The sequence below is a fragment of the Vanellus vanellus genome (genome assembly GCF_965231255.1).
Source record: "Vanellus vanellus genome assembly, chromosome: 24".
Classification (NCBI taxonomy): Eukaryota; Metazoa; Chordata; class Aves; order Charadriiformes; family Charadriidae; genus Vanellus; species Vanellus vanellus.
In genome coordinates this window covers 3466298-3491545 of record NC_138929.1, presented here as the reverse complement: position 1 = coordinate 3491545, position 25248 = coordinate 3466298, and the positions used below count along the sequence as shown (strand labels likewise).

The following is a 25248-nucleotide window of genomic DNA, read 5'->3' as shown; positions in this document are numbered from 1 at the left end:
TGCCGTCCTGCTCGTGCCAGAGCCCTGTTAGGGTACTCCCATCTTCAGAGCGATAAGGTGAGCCTGGGCTGGTCCTGATAAATAGCATTTGGATTGACGCTTTCCAGCTCACCCGCAGGAAGCAGAGGGGTCGCCCTCTCTTCCCATCGTGACCCACCAAGCCGGAGACAGCTCTTGGAGGAGCGTTTCCTCCTTTAAGACCCTTTCTGGAGAACAAAATAAATACCCGATTTCAAAAGAGCTTATGAGTCACGCGTACCCGCCCTCCTGAACTGTGGGTGCCTCCGGCAGAGGTGTCGTGCGAAGGCTCAGCCGTGCGGAGCCTCTGGAAACCAGAGGGAAAACGTTCCGCTCCTGCACCGACGTCACCTCGCCCGGGTGCCGTGGCGCGCTTGTGTAACGCTCTGGCGCGATCTGATCTCTCCCCGATGTCTGCGCGCTCAGACCGAGTGTCGGAGCCGAGCCTGTGGGTCTGATCCCATCTCTGCTCCTCCCCCCACCTCCCCCCACCCGCCAGGAGAAACATCTTTTTTAGCAGAAGTGTAGAAAACCCAGCAAAGTTCCTCAAACGGGCAACAGGCAGAAGTTGTCCGCACTGTTAGAAATTGTGCTTCCCTTGATGAGTCAGGTCTCTGCTGTTCTGGAAACCGTTAGTCCAGCAGCACCGCAGCCTGGTTTTAATTGTTCATTGGGTTGGGGGAGTGATTTGCAGGGAGGATTTTAATTGATGCAGTACTGATGATTTTGAGATGGAGGGAGGGGGTGGGGGTGGCTGATCGCACATTGATGTAGATAAGTCTTTTTTTTTTTTTTTTTTTTTTTAAAAAAAACTTTTCTTTTGTTTGTTTGGGTTTTTGGTGTGTTGTTTTTTTTTTTTTCTTTTTACTAGTATTTGAAACGCACCACCGCCCTGGCATGTGCAGAGGGGAAAACCCAGCTAGAGGGACATGGGCAGCGAGCGTAGGAAGTGCTGCATGAAGGCAGAGATGCACTTTAGCCCCGGGGAGGAGGAGGAGGAGGAGGAGCAGGAGCGTGTCTGAAAATAAAGAGGAGGGGCTGCGAGGATGAGACTGGGGGCAATGAGCGCCAGGGGTATGAACGTGCTGGAGCACCCTGGCACCTGCTGGGATGGAGAGCGAGAACGTCACAGGCAGGAGGGTACAAAGCCAACGTGCCCTTGGAAGCTGCGGTGACAGTCATCCCCCCCCTCCTGTTGAGGCCATGTGCAGGGCAGTGGGAGAGGTGACACGTTCAGTGCTGCAGCCGCGCAGCAACTGCTGCTCACTGCAGAGCTGGGGGGGGGGGGATGTTGCAGACCTAAGGCAGAAGGCATTGGGGAGCTCTGTGTCTTTAGCTTAGTTTTTACTTACTTTCCTCTGACAAAAATAAGTGTTTTATCCAGGTTTGTGTATATCAGGCAGTTATAGCTTTATATCCCTGGCCTGCTATAATCCATAAACCACCGCTTGTGTGGGTACTCGTTTAAAATACTTTTTAAAGTGCTGTTTGGACCATGTTGGCACAGGTATTTAGTTAAAATTCAAATTCAGTTTTGCAAGTCTGTTCTCCTCTCCTTCTCCTCCCGTTTTCCTCCGAAGTGCTTAGACGGGAGCTTGCAGCCGTGGCTTAGAGCGTAACATGGAACTTGAGGAGACGCCTGCGAGGGTTACAGGTGGTTGTGAACTTGTTTGCACTGTTGAGACAAAATGCTAAAAATCTCCTCAAAGACCTCTGCCTTTCATGCTCCTTAGTGGTTGCCTGAGGGGAGTCGAAGTCCTTTGTTTCTCGAATTTAAAGTGTCCTCCTGTATCTGTCCTTTTGCCAGAGCTGTTCCCTAAGAAATCCTTAACGTCTCCGGTCTCGTAGTGATTTCTGAACCCATGTTCTGAAGTCCTGTGTGGAAGCCCATGGCTACTGTGCAGAATCCCTCAACTAGGGAATAAGAAAGTTGTGGCTATTTAAGAACCTTTTTTAATTAATTTATGATCTTTCTCATCCTTCCTTAGAGTGTTTCTGGATCCCAGCCACTAGAGAACTTGGGTATTTCTGCTGCAAATACTCCTGAATCCCATCCTGCCAAGCCCTGTGGAGCGCCGAGACCCGTCAATGGAGTTATTAACACGTAAGCTGCTTGCATGTTATGGGAAGAGCTCGATTTTTATGACCTTGACAAAATCCCATTGGAAACCAGCCTGTAGCTTGTTGGTGGGTAGTAACGGGGTTGGTAACAGTATAAATGGTCTCTTTTTGAAAAAGGCTTGGTAGCAGATCACGCTTGGAAACGTTCTGGAGGAGATTGGCTTGCTTGAGGTTTTCTGCTGCATTGTTTTTCTGAAAATGGTATTAAACGGAGCTGTGTTTACATGAACAAGCCCTGCAGGCAGCCCTGCAATGAGCGTGTTCAAAACTGTTTCTTTATGGGTATTTTTAATATACTTGCAAATTGTACGATTCAAAGGTGCCAGTGGCCCACTTGCAATTATTTTGCAGAAGTATCTGTAACCACTGGTTCGCTTTTCTGGAGATGATGAGGAACCCAAATCCCATTGATTTTGGGAGTAAGACTCTAAATTCTTTGTTTCCCCATGTTTTTTTTTTTTTTGTTGACTAAATCTTTAAGTGGGCAAACAAAAACAAGTGAAGGAAATTCTCCCGTGCTACAGGATGATTTTAGGGTTGGACCACTTGAAAACCCTTGAACACACGGTGCTTCGAAGTTGTGGTAGTGGGTAGAGAAGCATTGCCAGTGCCGTTGCAGTTGCTCAGTACCTCGAGGAGGGAGGGATGCTGCACCAGCGCAGCGTGAGCAAGCGCAGAAAGCGCCGATCAACTCACTCGTTGCTACAGCTGAACCACTGCAGGCTATAACAGAGCCCTTTATGTGCCTGTAGCCTTTGAACTACAGAGCCTTAGACCACAGGGCTTTAATGTTTTGCATTTTTAGAAGTGAAACACTTGTAAAATATACATGAAAAGGTTCGGTAGGTGAGGAGCTGTGCTGGTATATGGTAGGTGGCATGGTGTATCGATGCCACGGTTGCTGCGTGTGGACAGGAGGCTCTTTTATACGTAAAACAGAAAGGTTAATGTTAACATCACACCTTTGTGGTGTCACTGCTGGGGGTTGTTAGAGGTATAGTTCTCAAATATTAATCAGCATCAACTTTACATCTAGGTTAAATGTTCTTTCTACAAAATTATACGTTCTCTGTCTTACGCTCCCTGGCATTTAGACTCGTGAGAACCTGTTGTATTAAGATACCCTGAACTGTAATTCTGGGGGAAGCTGAGTTCTGGGGTTAAAGCTGTTCAGGGCTAGAGTGGCTTTTGGGATTGCTCCGTGTCCGGCTTTACGTGCTGTTTTTTGTTCAGAACTTCCAAAGGTATTTTGTCAAAGGTTCAGTGGTGGGAGAGTGTGGAAAGTGAGCAAAGTAATAACAAAAATTAGAGTTGCTTAAAAACCCCACTATTGCCTTGTGAAACTGCAACACTTTAAACTCAGCTGAGAGCGTTAGCTAAGGTCTGAGTGGTGAACCCCGCTGGTACTGCTGGGTGACGGGGGATGGTTGAATGAATAACCGTGTCTGTCTTGTTTTCTTCTCTTCTGGGGCAGTCTTCAGCCTGGCCTGGCAGAACATGCTCAGGGAGATGGCCAGGAAGCTGAGGAGCTCTTGCATAAAAAGCAACGACTGAACATGGTTTCTTCATCTGCTGATGGAACGTGTGTAGCAGCTCGCACTCGCCCAGTACTGAGCTGTAAGAAGCGACGGCTTGTTCGACCTAGCAGCATTATGCCCCTTTCCAAAAAGGTTCGTGCTGTTTGGATTTAGATGCAGTGTGTGTGTGTGTGTATATATATATCGCCAAAGCTCCACACCAAAGAGCCTGGTGGGGTACTGATGTGTTGGTCCGATGTGCTTTTGCTCTTTGCCTGAAGAGGTCTCACTGTCTTGGGAATATTTGTGGTTATTAAGAGGGGAAAAAATAATGGAGAGGAAGAAGACAGTGAGGCTTCAAAGGCTGTTGGAGAAGTAAAGGAGAAACCAAGGAGAAGCTTCTGATTTGTTGGGAGACTTTTATTAGCTGTCACTGGGGAAGGGAGGTGCTGAACTCTTGATGTGGATTTTCTTTTCTAAAACCAACCAGCCTGAGGTGAACTTCGGGCTGGGTAGTTCAATACGGCACGGTCTGAGCAGACGAAAGAAGCTCTGAAAAGTCAAGTATCGGGGAAACCTTAACTCTGAGCACAGGAATGAACGCAGCCCCAGGAGCTCGCTGCTGCTTGCTCAAAGAAAAACTGCAGTTCCCTGACCAGGCATGTGTGGGATGTCTTGCAAAAGGCATGCCGAGGTGACGGTGTTCGCTGCCACGGCTGAAGTCTGGAAATCACTGAATGCCATTGACTGTTCTTCGTTTTGTTCTTTTTTTTTCTTTTTTTTTTTTTCTTTTATACTCCTCTCCCTTATGCAGAATTCAGTTCAGTGGAAATACAGTTTATTGCCTGTATGAGGAAAGGCCATGCTTCGTTCTTTTTAATTTCTCTTAGGAATGCCCTAAACTGTCAGTTGGAGGATAGATAGTTAGAAATTCAGGGAATAAGTACCTTTTTTGTGCAGCTCGCATGATTGCAGAACCATAGATGGCAAAAATCCACACTTTGAGTCAAAGCGTTTCCAAGTCAAACCTTACCACAATGGTTTGGGGGTTTTCACTCTGCGGGCGCTGGAGTTTTAAAGAGAAGCTGAAAAAGCAACGTTTTTCTGAGCAAAATAGATTCTCGCTCAGCTGAGTTAGCTTTAGCTGGTTACTCGTTTGCAGTTTTATCTGGGGTGTTTCTGGTAGAGCTCTGCAGCTACTGCTTGCGAGGTCTTCAGTGGTTTGGAAATTTATGAACTAGCTCATAGGTGACGCTGTCTCGTGCACTCGGTGTTTGAAGAAGTGGCTGTTAATTCTGTGTTAGATCTTGACTGTAGTCATCAAAGACATTTGATAATCAAGAGATCGTTCAGAAGAGCCGTTCCAAAGGATGGAAGATGTGCTAGACTGCAGAAGATTTCTGTGGACTCCTCCAGTTACTGAAGAGAAAGCTGAGTGACGGCTAGGTCGCGGTCCAGAAATACCACGTCTGGTTGACCACACTCTCCTGTCCAGCACAAAGTGGTCGTGGATTGCTGCAACCAGAAATTACAACCACGAGATTTCACTGTTGCAATAGAGATTATCCATAACTGTGCCTCCTGTTTTACAAAATCTGAATGCAACATCACTTGAAATTTTTAAGCTGGGAGATGTCCTGTAGGAAAGAAAAGCGGCTTAAAGGTTGAGTGGGTCTGTAGCCTGCACTGGGTGTGAAACAGGACGGGAAGGGATCTCCTGCAGTCACCCCCAGCGCCCCCATGCCCCAGAGCAGACTGCTTTATCCTCATACCATGCCAGACGGTTTGTCTAAACCTCCTTAGGGAAGCTCTTTGAGTGCTTAGCTAGTCTTCTTTTTCAGACAGCAAAACCAAAAACCCCAAACTTTTTAAAACAAGCTACCTTGGCTGCCATTTAAAGTCATTACCGGTAGTCCCAAGTCCTGGTGTAAACTGGCAGGCTCCCCTCGCTTCAGAAGCTCTCCCCAAAGTGTGAAAGTTGATCTGGTAATTCTTAATGTGGTCACCTTTATGCTAAACACGCCACAGGTCTTTCTGGTTTTGCCCGTGGGACCTATTTTTTTGGATCTTGTAATTTTTTTTGTTGTTTGCCCCTCCGTTTGGTGCACGCATTTCTTGAAGTAATGTGCCCAAAACTGGGTGCAGCCCTCCAGCTCACACATTAGCAATGCCGAGCCGGGTGGCAGGATTACCTCATGCATCTTGCACAGCCGTCCTGTTTATAAAGCCCTGTGGGGTGTTAATTCTCCGTGATGGTACGACATAGGTGATTCATGCTCATTTTCTGATCCATAACAACCACCAGATCCTCTGGGCAGAACCGCTGCTCAGTTACCTCTTCCTCCTCTTCTCTGGTCACTGAAGCATCTGCTTGTTGCGTTTGCCTTCAGTGAATTAAATTTTAGTTATTTTAGATAATTTCCTGCTCTTTCCTTCAAGGTACTTGCAGCCCTTCCCAGTTCCAGTGTTATTTGCTAAGGCTTAAGGTTATTATCTCTTCCATCGTTCAAGTCATTAGTGGAAATGTTTTGAATAATACTAGCCTCAGAACAGAATTCTGCAGGATCCGGTTTGATACGTCCTTCAGTTTTGATGGGGAATTGATTACTCTCGCTGTATGGGATTTACATCCAGTTCTGCATCTGCCTACAGTGATTTCATATAAACGGGGTCTATATAAAGTCTATAAATCTGTGAATTGAAAGTCTGTCCTGGTTTAGGAAACAAGGTTGAAAAACAGCCTTTTTCACTCTGTAAAGACGTCCCTGTAAGTGGCAGCTCGTGGCATATAGTGATGGTTCTCTGACCCATCTGAACTCAAAAAGGCTTTTTTTCCCCCCTCTCTGACAACTGAATTGTGCCGCCTCATGGTTTTTATAAATGAGGTTTCAACCTAGATAAAATTAAACCCTTTTAGTCAAATTTAGTAGATGTTAAACTGTCTGTGCTGGTGAGTAGTAGTTTCCAGTTGTGTTTATGCAAAGTGAAAGTGTCCTTTTATGAGTCCAGACTAAATGATCAGGTTTTATACAAGGATAAAAAATAAAAAACAAAGAGCCTTTAGCATGGTTTTCCTGAGCTGTCAAGGGGAAGGTGTGAAGAGAGCCCTTAGACACATTGACCTCTGCTATGTTGACGCTGTTCTCGCTCCCCTTTCCAGGTCCACCGTAACAGCCTGGTGCGATGTAGCTGTGACGTGAACCCTTCATGTGCTCTGTGTGGCACTCGAAGCTCGACGACTCTGGAAATCCAGTATGATGCCCCTTTGCTGGAGCGCCTCTCCCAGCTGGACTCATGCATTCATCCTGTCCTGTCATTCCCAGATGGTAAGCACAGCGCCCACAAAGCTGCCGATACCAAGAGGTATTGTCAAACTGGGTCCCGAGATGGGTTACAAGGGATGCTTGGAGGTGCTCCGGAGCCTGCTCCTCCTTCCTGGGCTTCCAGAGGTGCGCTGGATACAACCAAGCTTGTTCATCTGCTAGTATTTTTAGGAGTTAGAGCATTTACTAGAGCAGAAGGGTCTGGGAAAATGTTGCACCTCTGCTATGAAGGTGTGTTACGGGAACCTGAGCTGGAGCCTTGCTCAGGGTGGAGAGACCGAGCAGTGCCTGGGACCTGGGTCCTGGGCTGGTGTCTTCGCTGCTATAAATCACTTGAAAAATATTTGCTTCCGCAGAGTTTATTCATCTGTATAAAATTATTCGTGGATTGGTTTCAGTCAAGGGAATTTTTTTTGACCTTGTAAGGAATTGTAAATGATCTTCCACGGTTCAGAGGGTACAGTGAGAAGGGATGTTCCCATTAAGACACTCGGTTTCCCTGTGTTACTGTATCAGGGTTAATCATCATTAAGAGGAATAACTAACCCGCCCTGACTGTGGGGTATTCACAGATTTCGTGTGTAGGGACTTTTCCCAAGGGAAAAGAAGTAGTTTCCAGAGTCTTTTACTTCCTAAGCTGCCAAATCAAATACAAGCCTGTTCTTTGAACAAAAACTATTGGCTTGCATGACATTGGTGTCCAGCTGTCATCTTTTTCCTCTGATCCCAAAATACAGGACCACAAATGATAGGAACTGGCACTTTTTATCAGAGAGCCAGGCAGTTCATAGTAGTTCCTTTCCTTTGTAGGAGTGCCGGGCTGCTTGGGGTGTAAAACATCGTTGGTAACGCTGGGAGGAAGGTGTGCATCCCTGCTTCTCGTGAGGATGCAAGTCCGGGTTAAGATACTGGGCTAATGTGTGCGTTTGAGTCTAAATTCCAGCTTTGCACAGACTTTGTGCAACAGTGGGAAATGCGTGGAGTGTCTGGGAACAATTAATCTGGCATCTTTCACTAGCACTATATTTAAAGCAGACTAAAATAGTAAATTGGTGCTATTTTTAAAAAGTAATTCCCCACCCCATCCCCCCCTCTGAAGACACATCTCTGTTAAGGAGTGCTAAAGGAACTTCATGCGCTGAACTCCTGAAGCAGAAATTGTATTTCCTGATTTCACAGCACTTGTAATCCTCTGTCTGTGGTGTTAAATCGAATATCGTAGGAAGCAGTAAGAAAGCCTGTTGTGTACTATTGCAGCATGGCCACCAGGCAAATTATCGCATCCCGTATTCACTTTCCGTTTTCTTCGGGTCAGCTGCAGCCAGCTCACGTGGTAAAAGATCCGTTCCGGCTGCATGAGGTTAAAAACTTTGTCTTTAAAACTATATGGTATAAAGCTTAAAACACCTATACAGAAATACCCGTTCCTTCCCTCCCTGCCTCGGATTAACTTTGATTATTCCTTAATGCTTAACGTAGTTTTGGGGGATGGGGCTACTTTTCTATCCAAACATAAAGCCAGGTAGCGTGCTCAGGTAGGGAAATTGCTTTGCCTGACACTGTTAGTCTGCATCGAGGTGTCTCCCTGCCAGTGAGTATTAATCCAGGTTGCTGTTGGTGCTTCTCCGTGATTATTTTGGGGACTCACCTTGAAAGCCAGCTGGCTGGGATGATGGGCAGAGGCTCGGTTAAGCCTTTCTGGAGGAGCTGGTTAGATGGAGCCTGCGCTTAGAGCTGTGAGCATGTGCTGACTTTCACTTTGAGCCTGTCTCTCCAGGGCTCCGCTGGTGCCAGCAGCCGGGGATCTCCGGTGCAGTTTGCCAAGGGCGAAATTGCCAGGCGCCGCAGGAGGAAAAAGATCGTTTATCCTTCTGGCAAGCGGGGCGAGGGCATCGCCGCTTTTAACCCGTTGCACTTGTGCTTCGTAAGCGCTTTGTCCCCTTCCTTTCAGGGCTTTTTTCCTTCCGCCCCCCCCCCCCCCCCCCCCCCCCCGGTTCATCTGATTTCTCGCTGGGAATTTTCAGATGATGTAATAACCTTGGTGGGGAGGATGAGAGCCGGGGCTCAGGGCTCCGTGCGGTTGCCATCTGCCGGTCCCCGGGAGGCCTGCATCGCTCGGCCGAGGAGGAGTGACGGTGTCACTTGCTGCACAGACTCTGGTGCAACCAGTGCTGACAGCAGGACAGTGACAACACAGCAAATAACTCATTTTCTGCTGACGATATTTTGTCTTGCGTTTTTCCCCTCCCTCTGACCTGTCTCCTCCTTCCACAGCTGTGCTGGGACGCGATGAATTTTCAGGAGAAAGCAAAAGACTAGCAAAGAGGAGAGGCCGTTTTCCCAAAGCCAGACCGGTCCAACATCAACACGGTGATGTTGACGTCCTTAAAGGACTGGCTTGGCCCCTCTCTGTTCTTTGGCACACGTCTCTGCAAACCAGCAGTGGTGGCCAAAGGGCTGATATTCGCCCGTTCTTAGCTAATGGACGGGGCTAAACCAGAGCTTTAACCGTCAAGGTACTTGAAATGCAGCTGTCCTGGCTTTTCCCCGAGAGTCAAGTTCCCCCTATTAATAACAGCCGATTCCAGCCCGTGCTCTGCCAGCTCCGTCCTGTTTGTCTGCCCGGATCTGCTGGGGCTTTCCACACCCTGGAACTGGTGGGGAAATTTTGGAGAGGTTCAGATATCGGCCGTTGAGACTACCAACAGGGCTTGAGTCTCTTCTGCTCGCCCTCTGGGATTATCTAGATGCAATTTCTCAATCCCACGGCAGCTCCTAATTGCCTCCGCGTCCCCTCTGCAGAACGAGGAGCTTTATTCCTTGTGCAGGGCCTGGGAAGGTTCATCTCTGCCCAGGGTTGCTTCAAAGTCCTTGTGAAAATGTTCACGTGAGCCGGAGAGACGTGGGGGTGGGATGTTTGTACTACTGATGCTCATCTTGGTGCTTTTAACTCCTAGTTGTGGCAGGGTGAGCTTGCATCGGGCTGTGTCCCCTGCTGGTCTGTAGCAGATGGGTGGCATGTCACACCGCGAATGCTGGTGTGTAACGATCTTACGGGTATAGTTGGAGAGGATAAATTCATGTCTCAGTAGTTATCCTGTTAACCCTAAAGGTCTTAGTGCTTTTCCGAACTAGGATTTTGGCCCTCATGCGTATAAAAGAGAGCTGGGTCTTGGAGGAGACTTAGACAGCAGTATTCGGTGATCAAATCTGAGGTTTGAAGCTAAGAGTGAAAGTAAGGCTTATTTGTGGGATTCCTGAGGCTGGAGTAGTTTGCTACTCTGGGTAATGGTTTTTATAGTCTACCTTAGCCTACCTGCACAAGAAATACACTGAATAATCTCATTAGTGTTGTGTCTTTTCGGCTAAGGTCGGGAGTGCACGTCTGTATGGAATTTGGGAGAAACAGAGCTGGAGGAATGTGAGCAAAAGTAGCGTCTGCCAAATTTCGCAGCAGTACAGCTGTGCTCATTGTGAGACAGCAGGATTACATAGGGACAGGTACTCTGGACTACCGTGATCTATGGTATGCAGAGAAACTTCAGGCTCGAAATGCATCAGTTACCCGGATAATTACCCGTGAGTTTGCCCGCCCGCAGATGGCTGCGTGAGCCAGACCCTGCCTGGGGGGCACCCCGTGAGCAGCCGTACTTCTGCTCGTGGAGCCTCTGAAGTGTGCTGGCTTACACAGCGTTCGCTGGATGATTGAGGTGCCACGTCAGGCAGATTAACGTCACACAGCACTTGGTTGGCTTTTGGCTTGACCTGAAATTGAGAATTTAAGATGAATTTCTCTCTTCCAGCCCATCCCTCTGTAGATTTGATGTGCTGAGATGTCTCAGATTCTTGGAAGTCAGATCTGAGATAGCAGAATTGAGCGTGACAGTACATGAGATACCCTCAGTGGTAAAGACACATAGATTTTCTGACAAAGGCTTCATTCTTCTGCCAGGATATACTTGGGCTGTGAATACTGTAGGAATGTCCTTCCCTAAAAGAGCTTCAGATGAGAAATGTTGGGTCCTAACATTGCAGGTCCTCCCTGAGAGCGAGGACGTTGTAGGTGAGCCTGGGTTTTACAGTCAGTTGATGTTCTTATAGGGGGACTGGGAGAAGATTATGGTACTGCAGCTTTCTGGTGCGTAATTTAGTTAATTTGACTGCCGTGTTTCGTATCCCTCTGCAGATGTGCCGACGAGCCTGCACTTCCAGAGCATGTTGAAATCTCAGTGGCAGAACAAACCCTATGAGAAAATCAAACCTCCCAAAAAGCTCTCGCTCAAGCACAGAGCCCCCATGCCTACCGGCAGCCTGTCTGACCCTGCTCGCAAGGACCGCCACAAGCTGGTGAATTCGTTCTTCACTGCAGCCAGTAAGTGTCCTTCCTGCCTCCGCCGCGCGCAGAAGCATTGCCCGGTTTTGTACCCGACAGCCGTGCGGTCTGGGAGGAGAGCGGAGGAGGATGTCCTTCAGCTCTCGGGGATGAGGCTGTGGTACGGCAGGCCAGGGCTGAAGGCGAAGCGTGTGCAGATTGTGAAGTTCAGGCTGGTCTCGGTTGGTAGGGACCTCTTCTCACTCAGTCGGAGGTTGTGCTCACGCTGGCACGGGCAGTGCTACAGCTCGTTCTGCGCTGAGCACATCTCTCCAGCGCCCTGGTGGTGTTGAGCCCGATCTGTCTGGACTTACGGAGCTGGTAAACTCTGCCCAAGTCTCCTGTGCCAACAGAAAGAGAGGTGAAAACTGGCGTTTCATAGCTCTTTCTCTGTTCCCCTCCTCAGAGCGCTCACATCAAAAAATCCAACCAGACAAGGCACACAGGCCGCCTTTAGACGATTTTACGGCCGTGTCCAAGGCCGAGAGAGCGCCAGAGCGCTCGCTTGTCCAGCCTCCTGCCTATGACAAAAAGCGATTGCGAGACTGCTCATCTGAGAGGAGTGAAGGTAGGCTCCCACGGCCAGGTCTCTCGGGGGGAGCTTGGGCTTTGCTGCATATCCAGCCTCTCTCCCCCTTCGGCCTCGGAGAAGGGGGAACGCACTGCTTCTGGGCCTTGTCGCCACCGCAGCGATGCCTCGTGTGCTCTAACTGCTTCTTTCCCCAGGGCCTCTCAAGCTGGCAGCCTCCGTCAGAAGGTGCTTCTCTTTCATGCAAAGTACTCCTCAGCACTGGCCATTTCTGGTGCACATGGTCCTTTTCTGTCCACCACCGACAATCCCTTTGGTTTGTTTTGCTAACGTCATTCTTCGTTTTCTCCCGCCCTCCTTTTGTAGTGTTGAAGCATCACACGGACGTTGGTGGCCCAAGCTACTTGTCAGCAGCTGCGACCCCAACACCTCACAGCCCCATAGCGCGGCAACTGTCCACCTCCTCGGAAGGCTCCGCTCCTGCCAGCGCGAGTTCACAGGGCACCTCCAGCACAGCCGTAAGTATCTCGTGCCTTTCTGGAGAGGTTTCTGAGCTCAGCTCCACCATGGGGTCTCAGCTTTCAAGCGGTTCAGGCACCTTAGGCATGAGAGTGCTCAGTATTTCTCATACCATGCTGGACCCCGTGGGTTCAACTGATGGTAGGAGTGCTGGCCCTCTTTTTCACTCTGACTTTGGGTCTGCTGGGGTTCCTGGATAGACGCTGGACGTGCAGAAAGCCACCCAGCTGCATTACAGCTTTGGTGTCAGCTCAGCAACTGCTGGTAAATGTTCCTTTTCTCAATAGTCCCCTGGCTTTGCTCCGCATCTGGGTTTTGGTTTCTGAAGTTGTCTGGGGATGCCAGGAAGAGAAGTAGAAGAGCTGAGCACCAGCAGGGTGCTGCTGCTGGTACAACGGTGCCGCTGAGATGGGTTTCCCTTCATGGCCTCGGTGGCACTGGGCTGTAAATGGGGTTGGGGCTGAGTCAGGGCAGCTGTATGACAGTGGTGGTTGGGATCTTGTCACCTATACACAAGCCTCAGCAGTTGCTTAACTCATACTGTCTTCTGAGACACGCTCAGCCTCCCAAAATGCTAAAGAATGACAGGATTTGGGTCCTTTATGACGCTGTGTCTAAAAGCCATTAGTGAGCAGGACCATAACTCCCTCCCACTGTGCTCTGGGACAGTTCTATGACACAGCTCCTCTGCCAGACGTCATCTGTCCTCCCAGCGCCTGACCCACATTAACGGAAGCCCTCGATTAAAGGACTCAATTCTGCTGAACTCTTTAAAAAGTGTCCCAGTGAAGGACCTGGTCTGTGTCTGACCACTCCAGTTAGCAGTTTGTGCCACAGCTGAAGCTGGGTGTGCCCGAGGGATAACAGAGCAGATTTCCTCAAACCCTGATGGTGAAACCAGGGCGGTTAAGAGGTGTCTGGCCATGGCGGAGCTGCGGGCACCGCTTCCAGCCCAACCTTGTGGTTGTCCTTGCTCCAAGCTTGTTGCTCTGGGGCTGCCAGGTCCCAGATGGGTTCCTTCACTGCAGAGTTTGCCATTGCATCATCAGCTGTGACATCAGTGAAGCCATCACATGGTGTCTGAAGAACCCAACAAGCAGCGGTAGTTTGGCTTGAACATGCAAGGTGTTTCAGAGAAGGGGACACCTCTTCTCAGCAGCTCTGGCGTGTCGAGATGACATTTCCTTGTGCTTCACACACATATCTTGGTCTTCTCTTGCTGCTTTTTCTGCTGCTCTTTCACAAGCTCGCTCAGAAAAGCAAGATGAAGTGTCTTCCCTTCAGCGGCCGAGTCCTACACTGGAGGCCCCCGGGGTCTGGTCTCTGAGCTCAAGGGTCCAAGTCCTCGGTTGAAGCATCCCAGTCTGGCATGGGTTTGCATGTGCTCCCTAACCGGTGGTCAGGCCTCACTGTTGACAGTAACACGTTGGAATTTCCTTGCTTCCATGGCAATAGTTGCCCACCCACTCCGTCCTCATCCAGCATCACGCAAGTCCTGGGGTCTGCCTGTGGCAGGTTGGGTTTCCGCGTGGTTTTGCATTGTAAGCTGCAGGGATCAAAGGAGACGGAGAACATGGTAAATTGCAGGTGACTCCAGTAGGAAGACGGGCCATTTGCCTTTCAAGCTGATCCATGTCACTGTACCAGCAGCGCTGCTGTCACAGGTCTGGGGGAGGTTTTTGGATAGACAGATGGTAGGAGAGCACCCAGCGTTCAGCCAGGTTTAAATAGATAAGTGTGGAGCTTATTTCTGTCTTAGAAAATCTATTTCAGTCTAAAGCGCGCTACAGATGGAAGCTGTTAGGCTCTTAGTACAGCTGTCAAAACCCGAGATGAACTCCTGTCTGACTGCTTCACGTTCCTCCTCTGTCACAGTGTCACCTGTGGTGTGTCCAGAGCCCTGCAGGGACACGAGCAGGGGGGCTCTTTCCAAACAGGATGGTTCTTCCCTCTTTCCTGATGGTCTCGCTACGTTCTTTACGTTGGCAGCAGGGAGTTGCATTATATGGGAGACTTCTTCTTTTGCTGGGTCAGCGTTTCAGCCAGATGGATCTCCTGAGCTGCCTGGCGGTGCAGCGGCTGCTGTCAGTGTGCAGATGGTGTCCAGAGCTCAGCAGCCCTTGCTCACCTCGCTTCATGGCCTGCAGGACCACTGCAACCCTTGCCCATGTTTGTCCCTTCCAAACTAAGGTTTTTTGGTTGGGAAGAGGACTTAGAGCAAGCAGTAGGTGAACTCCATTCTGATGCAAATTGCTGTTAGTTCTGGAGTCCCCATAGGTCGTATGAGGCCATTTCATACGAGGCCTCATCCTTTTTCCATCAATGACTTAACATGACAAAACCTACAACCCTTTCTCACGTGGTTCTCCTCTTCGTGTTACAGCAGCCAAGGAGGAGGAGAGGTGAAAGTTCATTTGATATTAACAACATTGTCATCCCGATGTCCGTTGCTGCAACGACTCGCGTGGAGAAACTGCAGTACAAAGAGATCCTCACACCCAGGTACGTGCCTGATCCCTGGCTCCCAGCGGGGTTGTCACATCCCAGACTTCTACTGTGCAAATAAATGTCATGTCAGAAGTTCAGCCTGGCCTTGGGCTTTGCTCCCAGTGGCTGCTAATGCTGGTGAGGAAAGAGGCTTTCTTCTTCCTTGAAAGTAGGAGGAAATTTGGAAAACTTCAGATTGTACCATTGATGCAGACTTGCTGAGTTAGGGAATATGTTGCCGGAGCGTCCCTCGTGCATGAAAGCCAGCTGCCCTGCTCACGTCTCTTTGTGCAACCTAAAGTCATCCTGGTTGTCCTCTGTCCTGCTGCAAAGCTGCTGAGCATGTTGAGCTGAAGGTCCTGGAGGTTTCCCAGCTCTGCCCGTGGCCAGGCTGGGCGGTGGGTGCCTGGGCTGCGTTATCGCCGCAGTGCAGGAGGGACATTGCCTCAGGTCACAGGGGCCAGGAGAAGCACTCCCGTGCCTGGGCGGTGGTAGGGATCCCAATTTTTCTCTGCCCGGGCTGAGTGCATGGAGGCGAGCTGTCGGACAGTGTTTGGATGTTCTTGGACTAACACCGTGGGTGAGCTCAATTGCTGCTTTTTGCACCCAAATGTTCGGTGGGAGTGTGCCACGTGCTGCAGCACCGGTGCAGCTTCTGCATCCAGACTGCCCGGTTTCCAGTCCTTCTTCTCCCTCCCAGTTCTCCTGGTCTCTTTCCCAACTCTCTCTCTTTCTTCCTCCTGGTCCTCCATGCTTTTCCCAGGCCCTACTCAGAGCGGGGCAGGGAGGGAGCCTGTTGCTGGGCCAGAGGAAGAGGAGGAAATGCTGCAGCATCTGCTCTGCTTCCTCTGCCCTCGGTGGACTTCAGCGCAGCGCCGGGAGCTGGGCAGGGAGGCAGAAAAGAAGGGCTGCAGCGGGAGGACACTGGTGCCCTTCTCTCTGTTCCTCACCCTCCTGGCGTGGAAGGACATCTCCTGCCTGTGCCTCGGCGTTGGGTGTGAACCCGCTGCAAAAAGACATGCTTAACGTGGAGCAGGCTAACGGAGAGGGGGAGAAACCGCTGTGTGATAGCACAGGAGGGATTTTGGTAGACAAATGTGGCCACTTGGCTTAAAACTGAGCCTAAGTATGTTGCTCATGGTTGCAGGCTTGTGTTCTTTCTTGCTCAAAAGATGATGTTAGTGCGTGTGGGGTGTGTGTTGCTGTGCGGGGCTGTGCCCGGGATTGACTGTCCCTCTGGTGTTGTGTGTTGCAGCTGGCGTGAAGTGGATATCAGCGCTCTGAAAGCAAACCCTGATGAAGACAACGAGGAGGTAAGAAGGGTTTTATTTCCCAGTTAACGTGGGATGGGGCTGGTCGTGACGGAGCAGTGTCCACGGAGGATGCCAGAAGGGAGTAGACAGAGGGACCTCAGCAGGGAGGTGCAGAGTCTATTCCTTTTTCGCAACAAAACGCACAATCGGCCGTGCAGAAACCAGCCTGGCGTTGGTTCCTTTTCAGGAAAGGTGTGATGAGGCAGACGTTGGATTAACTGACTGGGTACAGCTGAATCTGAGGTCTGAGTGCTGTCAGGGCACCTCTCTGGGCAGCAGTCGTTTTATGGAATAGTCTAATCAAGAAATCATGACCGGTCACGCTGCTATAGTTACTATTTTAGCGAAACTGATAATGATGGTATTTCCTTAAACCTCTGTGTGAGCGCTTTCACTCTGGGATAAGTACTTTCCTCTGATTTTCAGTTCTTAATCTCTTCCTAAGCAATGCAGACTCAGTTGAACAAGGTGCTCTCACTCACTGACAGCATCTGCCTCCCTCCAGATAGAAACGTTTATTTAAATTCATGCGGTAGCTAACGCTGGCAGAACTGCACGGAGATGCGTGTTTAATGTAAGAAAGCTCTGACCGAGCCCTGTACCCTTCCCTTTCCAGATCGAGGACTTGTCTGATTCGGCCTTCACTGCTCGGCATGGCAAGTGTGAAGAGATGGAGCGGGCCCGGTGGCTTTGGAGCACGAGCATGCCCCCGCAGCGGCGGGGCAGCAGGTACGGTTCCTCAGCACCGCCTTGGCGCTGGCAGAGGCTGCCCTGTTGCATCGCCAGCACCGGAGCGCAAAGAGGATGCAGTGGGTTTCTCTTGGCCAACGTGCCGTTCCCAACAGAGTGGGGCACTCTTGGGAGCAGGTTGGCTGATCCGTAAAAACGGTTAAAAGCTTGTGCTGTATCGGGAGGTTTGATAACCATCCACAGGTTGAGGAGCACTTGTAGGAGCAGGGCATAGTTTTGCTTAGGTGGGGGTGAAGTTACACACCAGTTAAGTTGTGGACAACCGACTCTGGCACTGTTTAGATTCTGCTTTCCTCAAGCATTTGCACTGCTCTGGAAGCGGGGAGACTGGTGCGCCAGCTCGAGCGTCCAGAGAAGAACAGAAGGGCTGAGATGGGCATCCTTCATGTAGGAGCAAGGAAAGGTTATTGTTCTCAACATTATGCCATCTATCGCATCGCTGCTCAACTGCTTCAGCAGTTCTGCTCCGTTCATACGTGTGTCCTTACGTTCCTCTGATCACTTGACACTTGATTCCCTTTCTGCTGTGTCTTTTTGTGAGTGGGTGTCTAAAACCGCACACGGTTTCCAGCTGTTGATCTCCTCATAAACCTGCATAAGAAGAGATTGGCTCTTCTCCATTGGATTTCTGATGGTTTGTTTGGTTTTTAACCACTCTGCGCTTGGGCAGAAATGCGTGCTGCACTACAACTGCGTGCAAACATGCTCCCGGCTGTCTTACGCTGGCTGTGGTTTCAGCTTAGCCCGGTCGGCTGTGTGCCATCGCGCAAGATTATTTCTGCAAGAGCTTCTGCAAATGCAAAGGTGGTATTTGTCAAACTCCATTTGTGCTGTTGCTGCCTTGTTCCATCTGCAGCTGCGTTTCCCGGTGCTGGTGGAGTGTGGGTCGTTTTGGTGGTTTCCTGCAAACTTCTTCAGCCAGTTTCTCCCATCTGATAGCACTTCACTGGAACTTTGTTTCTCTAAAGACCTTTATATAAGGGTGTTGGTGAAAGATGCTGTTGAGGTCCTGGCTTGGATATTGAGGTGAATTCAAACTTCAGCTCATAGGTTTAGGAAAGCTGGTGGGAAAGGACTTCCAGAGGTCTCTGGTCCAGGCTCCTGCAAGACTGTTGCCAGCAGAAAACCAGGTTGGCCATGACTTTGTCTTGGCCATGTCATGAACACCTCCAAAGATGGAGGAACGTTCCCCCAGAGTTGGAGAATCCCAGTGCAGCTCCCCAGCAGGGAGAGGTGGGGATGTGCGTGTCCCTGCTCTGCTGGCCGCGTTCCTCAGCACAACCCAGGATGTGCTTTGCTGCGTTTGTGCCGAGAGCGACTTGGTCAACTCCAGTTTGGCGGTCGTCACGTCCCAAGCTCCTCCTCAGTAGGATCCTTGCTCAGTTCCCAGCCTGGGGTTGTTTTCTGTGGCTGCTTTAGTCTTTCTTTAGAAATGGCCGGAGCCCCTCAGGGCCTGGTAACTTCTTGTTGCTGTGATCCAGCCAGTACCTTGCTCCTTGCCTGCGGAGTACCCGCGCCAGGTCATAACTCGTAAACACTGGGGTAAACTCACTTTGTTTCCCTTAAATGCCATTCTCTTTGTGACCTGCTCCAGCAGATCTGCTGTGCCTCTTACGGTCTTCCTGCATCATGTATGTAGCCGAATGGTTTGGTAATTGCATCTTGACTGAGCACATTGATTCTGTCCATCTTGCTGCAGGTGTAGCTGTTTCATTAGTCTAATTAGGGCTGGGTTTGTATGTTCTGATGAACACTTTGGCCAAGGTAGATTTTGGCATCTGATCCTTTGGAGCCCTTGATTGCTGTTGCAGTTCATCTCGGAAGAGTTGCACATGGATGTGGGGACGCCAGTTTTAGGTTTCTCTGTTTGCAGCCTGTGGGTCTTTCATCTGGGAATCTGTGTAGGTGCTTAAACCTTCTTAATTCTTGGTTTAAATCTTCTGAACTCAAGGGGGTTTACAGTGCTCCTCCTACGCCCAACTGTTGAACTTGCTGCTTTTTCAGCATTACTGATTCACTACGCTTGGTTCTTGAACAGCCTGGTGGCACGGGGATGGTGCACTTGGAGAAAGTGATTTTCAAGTGTCTGATTTCACAGGGTGGCTTCTCATCGTGGTATTTATGCAGCACTGGCAGCGTAGGAGATGTGTGGGACACATAACCTTAGGAGAGCGGCGTCAGTGTTGCAGAGCTGCATCGAGACAGTGGAGATGGGACAAAGATGAGCCCGGATGAGTTTAACCTCTGGGCTGTGGCGTTCCCCGTCGCAGGGCTGCTCCCGAGGAGGGGGTGGGGGATGGGACCGTGGGGTGGCATCGGGTGGCAGCGAGTGGCCTGGGCCCCTGTATCGGTGGGGGCGCAGCTGGGAGTGGAACCAGGCTCTCAAAGGTGTTCCTATCTCAGGTCTTACAGATCGACGGACGGACGGACGACCCCCCAGCTGGGGAACCCCTCGACTCCCCAGCCGGCGTCCCCTGACGTGGGCAACTGCCACTCCCATTCGGAGCTGTCCCACACCCACTCACCGCGCAGCCCCATCAGCCCCGAACTGCTCTCTGCCCCCCTCACCCCCCTCTCTCGTGACTCCATGCGGCTTCTGTCCAGCGAGGACACCCGTTGCTCCACGCCCGAGGCCGGCCTTGATGAGCAGGTGGGTACGGGCGCCGGTTGGGGCTGGTTTTGCTCTCGTTCTGTTCCTGGAGGCTGGTGGGAAGGTCCGAGTGCTGCCTGTCACTGTGTCACTGCAGTGACAGCCACAGACGGGTGTAAAGGTAAATCTGGTGCTCAGACTCGGCTGGTTTATCCCTCCTCACTGTGGGGAGACAGCTCAGAAAACGGTGTGCGGGAGATTCTGTCCAAACACTGGGCTGGATGGGTGTAGAGTGTGGTGCCGCTCGACATAGGCAGCAGGATGCTTTTCCAGCGGTTTGGTTTGGAGGCTGCCGCATCCTCACCACATACGCTAAAGCTTTCTGTGCCCTGTTAACGAGACAAGGCTCAACCCGTGGCTGGCAGAGCACCGTGGAGCTGCCTGCTCCGACCGCCGCTGCGGGCAGGCGGAGCCGCGGGTGGAAAAGGAGCAGAACAGCTTTTCCAGAGGATTTTCCATAGCCTGGTGTCTCTTCCCTTTAGGCTGTGCAGCCCTGGGAGCGACGCACCTTCCCACTCTCGTACGATCCCAGGACAGAGTGCGAGGACCAATCTGACCCCCAAGACCGGTCGTCGCGCTGCACCCGGCGCACGTCGGGCAGTAAATCCTCCCGGGAGACCGATGGCACTTCTGCTTTGCCCAACCTGGCCAGCCTCAAGAGCCGAACCCCCCTGGCGACACCCTCCTCCTCCTCTTCCTCCGCAGCAGTTCAGCGGCCAGCGCACAGATAGAGACATACGGGAAGACATGAGCAAAACCAACACACAGAACTAACTCTTGGCATTAAAGCTTCCAAAATCTGCGTTTGATATTCAAACATCCTGCCGGGAATTTTCACAGTTTTTAGTGAATTTAAGGAGTTTAGAAACTGTTTTTTGTTTTCTTTTCTTTTTTTTTTTTTTCTTTTTTTTTTTTTTTCTCTTCTCCATGTCTCCTTGTCACATGAATAAGAACCCCCAGATTCCTCCCAGCGGAGTGAAGCCTCGGGAGGGGAGCAGCCACCAGACCCCCCTCCCTCTTTCCTCCCCTCCCTTCTTAGGTGTATAAAAATAGAGCACAGGATTTAGCTGACTAGCAGATTTCGGGGATAGTTTTTCTCAAGCAAAAGGGTGTCTTTTTCTCTTAACCCGCTACCCCCCCTCCCCCTCCCTGAAAGGTTTTAGTGGAGTGAAATTAGTGGTGAAAAGTGATGTCTTGGGATTGCAACCTTCACTAGCTGTCTGTCTGTCCTCACGTGCAGAGTGCCCACCCTGCACTTCACCCTCCGGCGTTCTTTCCCCCCCATAGGTTGTAGTTCCAGGTATCCCGAGGGGTGACTCTGCCTGTCCCCCGCCCTTCCCTGATCTCCCCTCTGCCCCCGGGGCCGCCCGCCACCTCCTCCTTCCTTCTCCCCTGGTTTGGGAGCAGCCGTTTGCTGTGCCGAGGTCTGGCCGCCCTATCAGTAGGGTTTGGGGGGTGGGAAGGACGGACCCTTTTAGCCACTTCACGCACAGTTCTGCATGGGAGGAGCTGGATTTCGGCACAGCTGTGTTCACACCTTGCGTGTTTCCGCTGGGTCGAAGGCAGGGAGGGGAGAGCCCCCAGCCCGGTGCGGTCGGATGCTTCCAGCGGGAGCAGTGGTCATGACGCACTTCAGGGACACCCTTTTGGGGACGTGGCTGTTGGCCGAGGCCAACAGTGGCTTTTTCAGCCAGGAAAGGCGGGTGTGTGACCCACGCTTGGGCTCTGCCCTCGCCTGTCCGCCCCCTCAGGGTTGGAAAGTTGGGGTGATGGGGGCAGCTCTGGGCCATGGAGCTGTGGGGGCAGAGGGAGCGTCCCAGGCCGGGAGAGGGATGTGGCAGGGCCGGGTTGCACGGCCGAGGTGCCGGGGGGGGGGTCCCTGTAGGTGGGTTTGGTCTTGGAAAAGGGGAAAGAAAAGAGGGAAGGAGGGCAGAGAGCAGGCGGCTCCCGTGGCACTGGGGGGGATCGGGGTCTGTCACCACTGCTTCGCTCCACTGCCACAGCCGGTCCCAGAACTGGTGTCGATTCTGTTTCATTTCGCAGGCGTTGGTCTGACCTGCCGCCTCCGGACAGGTATTTTTATTTTAAAACCGAGTTCGCTGTTGTTCCTCCCTTCCCTTCCTCCCCCCCTCCCCCCCCGGCCCTTCGCACCCGCAGTGACTCCCGGATCCCACACACCGTTCCCATCCGTAACGCTTTCTGATCCCAACGGTGTGGCTATTGGTCCCTGTCCTGTTGCTAGCATTGTGCCTGTCTTATGTATAATCACATCACCAAAAAAAAAAGGAAAAAAAAAATACAAAGGACATATTTTTTTTTTTTCCATTTTGTAATCGTAAAGAAATAGTAGCTAAACTGCTTAATGGTTGGGGTTTTCACAATTTTCAACATTATCTAGTGTTTTTGGTTCTGTTCTAGTTTAAAGGATTTGTCATCGTTTCTTTAAAAAAAAAAAAAAAAACACAACAATGCTACCATATCCCTCTGCATAAGTGCTTTTCTATTTATAAGGTTGAAAATTCTGAATAACCCTTTTAGCATTATAAAAACCACAAAAAAAAAAAACCACCTTGTATTTTGTAAATATTTTCTTTTCCTGCTTTGAGCTGTGTAATGTCCTTGTTATATAGAAATGCTTTTCTTCCGAGAAGCTGATCTTTGTTAATGTCTTGATTCTGTTGGCAAAGCACAAATGTGCTTATAAAAAAAAAAAAAGAAGAAAAGATTAAAAAAAAAATTAAAACAGACTATTCTACGCAACGTGTGTTTGTGCAGCGCTGGGCTGGGCAGTGGAAGGAGCCCCTCCGCGTGCTCAGCCCGGCCTCGGGCGGATCGGCCGCTTCCACCCCGTGGTTTAATAGCCTCTTTTTTTCCTTTCTACCATCATTTCCCAGTCAGTGCGAAGAGGAATTGTTCGGTGTGATGGTGGGTTTGGCCTTTGCGCCGGGGTGTGTGATGGAGCAGGACCGGGGTTTGGTGGCGTTTCCCTGGGAGAGCTCCCGAGAAGCTGCTGCCTCGTGTCGCTCAACTTCCCCCCGGGTGGGAGAGGGCTCTTTTTTACATTGTCGGGGTTAACTGTTTGCTGCTGATTTGCACCCGGATACGTTTGTGCACTGTTTGCCCTCATTTTGCTGTGAAAGTTGAATGTTTGCAAGACATGAGTGGTGGGAGGCACCTTCCTTGGGTGCTCTTACACTTCCAAGATAAGGGAATTATACTTTGTTCCTCGTTACCCGAGTGGATGGAGGACAGGAAGGTGCTGGGTGATTATTAGCCAGATGATCAAAGACGTCGGCAACCTGGGCATCACTGGGTTGGTTACAGGTAATTAACAGGGGAGGAAAAAGTCAATCTGAAAAGCAAACAGTGGCCACACCAGCAGCTGGAAACTCCTCGGACCTGCCTGGGGTGGCCGAGTCCGTGGGAAGGTGCAGGTGGCTGGTACTTAAAAAGGGAAGGAAAAAACAGTCCCTGCCTGTCTTTGGCTGCGCTGGTGGCCCCGGTGGGCTGGGGACTGGCAATCCCAGCGTGTCCCCCTCAGCGCAGGGGAGAACCCGGACCCTGACCCAGACCCACGGAGTGGCCAAAGCCCAACCTGAGCCTGAGGCCAGTGGCTGGAGAAGCCCCTCGTGCGCCTCATCCCGGCTCCCTCCCCCTGCGCAAAACAGGCGGCATTTATCGTAGTAATGACTTTATTTCCAAATTCACTTTTACGGCAACAGTGTAAACCAGTTGTTAAAACGCACGATACACTATGGACATTCACAGACAGAAGCTAAGCTAGAATGATACACTGAGATCAAACCTTCCCTCCCCTCCCCAGCGCACCGCAGGGAGCACGGGGCTGCCCGCACCACCCGCGGCCTGACACTGGAGGGTCACTTAACAAGCATTATTTTTTAAGTGCAGAAACATGGTTTGTTTTTTTTTTTTTTCAATCAGTGCCGGTTTTAACCCTTTTCAGACCAAGATATATGTGTGTGGTAAAGGAAAAGCCATGGGTCAGTCTGTCCAGCTGCTCATGGTAACCCTCAGGCCTGGGTCTGAACGCGGGGTCGGGGCTGGGGACATGGCTCGGGCTGCTGGAAGGGGACAGCAGGTGACGCAGTGGCTGGAAAGGGCTGTCCTGGGACCCCCCTGGCAGCCCCTATGGGGGAGGATGGCCGGCAGACGGCGATGGGGATATGTGCTCAGCCGAGGATGCTCACTCGGGAAGGGGCTGCTCGTGGGGTGCTGGGGTCCCTCAGGTGCTGCACCGAGGGGCCGGAGGGTGGCACGGGGCAGGGAGGGGACGGGGAAGCTCAGCTATGCACCGTCCCGCAGCCAAAAAGGGTTAAAGGGGTTGACGCGTTCGGTGGTTCTCCCACTTGCTCGTTTTACAGAGGACAAAAACACCGCAGCGGCTCCTACAGCGATACAGAGATAGTCACAGACTGGGTACAGAGTCTTACAATCATAGCGTCAACTGAAACGCAGTGCGTGACACGCTGGACATGGGCTTTTGCTTGACCTGTTGGTGGTGGCCCAGCCTCTCCCCAGCAGTAAAGCAGCTCTTGGGGCTGCAGAGACAAGGGTTGGACACCCACCCCGCTCCCCTAAACCACCACCTTGTCCCAGACCCAACCGTCCTCCAGCGCCAGATGGGCCTCCACTCAGGAAAACGCGACAGCGCCCGCACAGGGCGTGCGAAGGCCGCAGCAGCGTGGCAGGTTCACCAGCTCCTGCTAAGGGTGGGAGTGGGTCCTGTCCAGGGAGGAACTGCTGGAAGAACCCCAATTAACAGCTACCGAAACAGCCCTGGCCTCCATCCTGACCAGTGTCCCATGCCCCAGCGAGACCCCCCCACCCACACTGGGATTTTGGCCCCTTTCCCCACAGCACAGCCCTTGGGGTGCAGTGCCCCCCCCACCCCCCGGGCACCCCTCCACCCTCGCCGCCACTGCCAGTTCTGCTGGTGCCTCTCGGGGGGAGACGGGGCAGGAGGAAGCGCACTGAGCGGCACCAAGCGCATCTCAGCCTCTTTGGTTGTAGAAGGAAGGGGCGCGCGGGGACAACCGTGGGTGCAGCACAGCCCCGGGCCACCCCCTCACGCTCCCTAAGTTGCCACAGGTACAAAAGCAGCAAAAACAAAAACGAAAGAAATCCATCAGCTCTTTTCCCCTGCGTGGTGTTGGGTGAAGGAGACACCAAGAGAGGTGTCATCACACGCTGCAAACGCAGCTCAGGAGAGCGCCCTGGGGGGGGGGGGGCAGTGCCAGGGAGCAGCCTGGGGGACCTGGGGGAGCTGCCACCACACACCGGCTAAAAACCGCCCTCGCACCTTCCCCTCACGTCCTCCTGGTTGTCTCCTACCGCTGCCAACAGCACGAGAACAGCAGAGCCATGGAGCTGCCATTTCCGCGATCTCTTAGCTGACCTTGCAGGGGAGAAAAAAAGAAAAAAAAAAAAAAAAAAAAAAAAAAAAAAAAAAAAAGAACAACCCAAAAATGTTACAAGCTGCACCCAAATCCAGGGGCCATCCCAGCCCTGGGTCTGCAAGTGCCTCTTGAACGGTGTCCCCGGGCCCCGGAAGGTGCGCAGAGCCGGGAAGCCCCGATGCAGCCCCCCCCCCGCCCCAGTCCTCCCCAGGGAGCAGGGCAGCAGCTCTGC

General features: G+C 51.4%; 1 protein-coding gene across 4 annotated transcripts in view; it reads left to right on the top strand.

Annotated features, from left to right (window-relative positions):
- The window catches only part of KANSL1 (KAT8 regulatory NSL complex subunit 1), a 106158-nt gene extending 83812 nt beyond the window's left edge, over nt 1-22346 (top strand). For 3 of the 4 annotated variants that reach the window (XM_082494741.1, XM_082494739.1, XM_082494740.1), the window contains 11 exons: nt 2007-2122; nt 3614-3809; nt 6817-6982; nt 11166-11351; nt 11758-11919; nt 12247-12398; nt 14783-14901; nt 16142-16199; nt 16816-16928; nt 19353-19599; nt 20082-22346. In XM_082494741.1, coding sequence (XP_082350867.1) covers nt 2007-2122; nt 3614-3809; nt 6817-6982; nt 11166-11351; nt 11758-11919; nt 12247-12398; nt 14783-14901; nt 16142-16199; nt 16816-16928; nt 19353-19599; nt 20082-20330 — 1764 coding nt within the window. In that variant the 3' untranslated portion in view covers nt 20331-22346. The remainder of the gene's footprint in view (nt 1-2006; nt 2123-3613; nt 3810-6816; nt 6983-11165; nt 11352-11757; nt 11920-12246; nt 12399-14782; nt 14902-16141; nt 16200-16815; nt 16929-19352; nt 19600-20081) is intronic. The other variant, XM_082494742.1, reaches the window with a different exon arrangement.
- Nucleotides 22347-25248: the final 2902 nt, after the last annotated feature.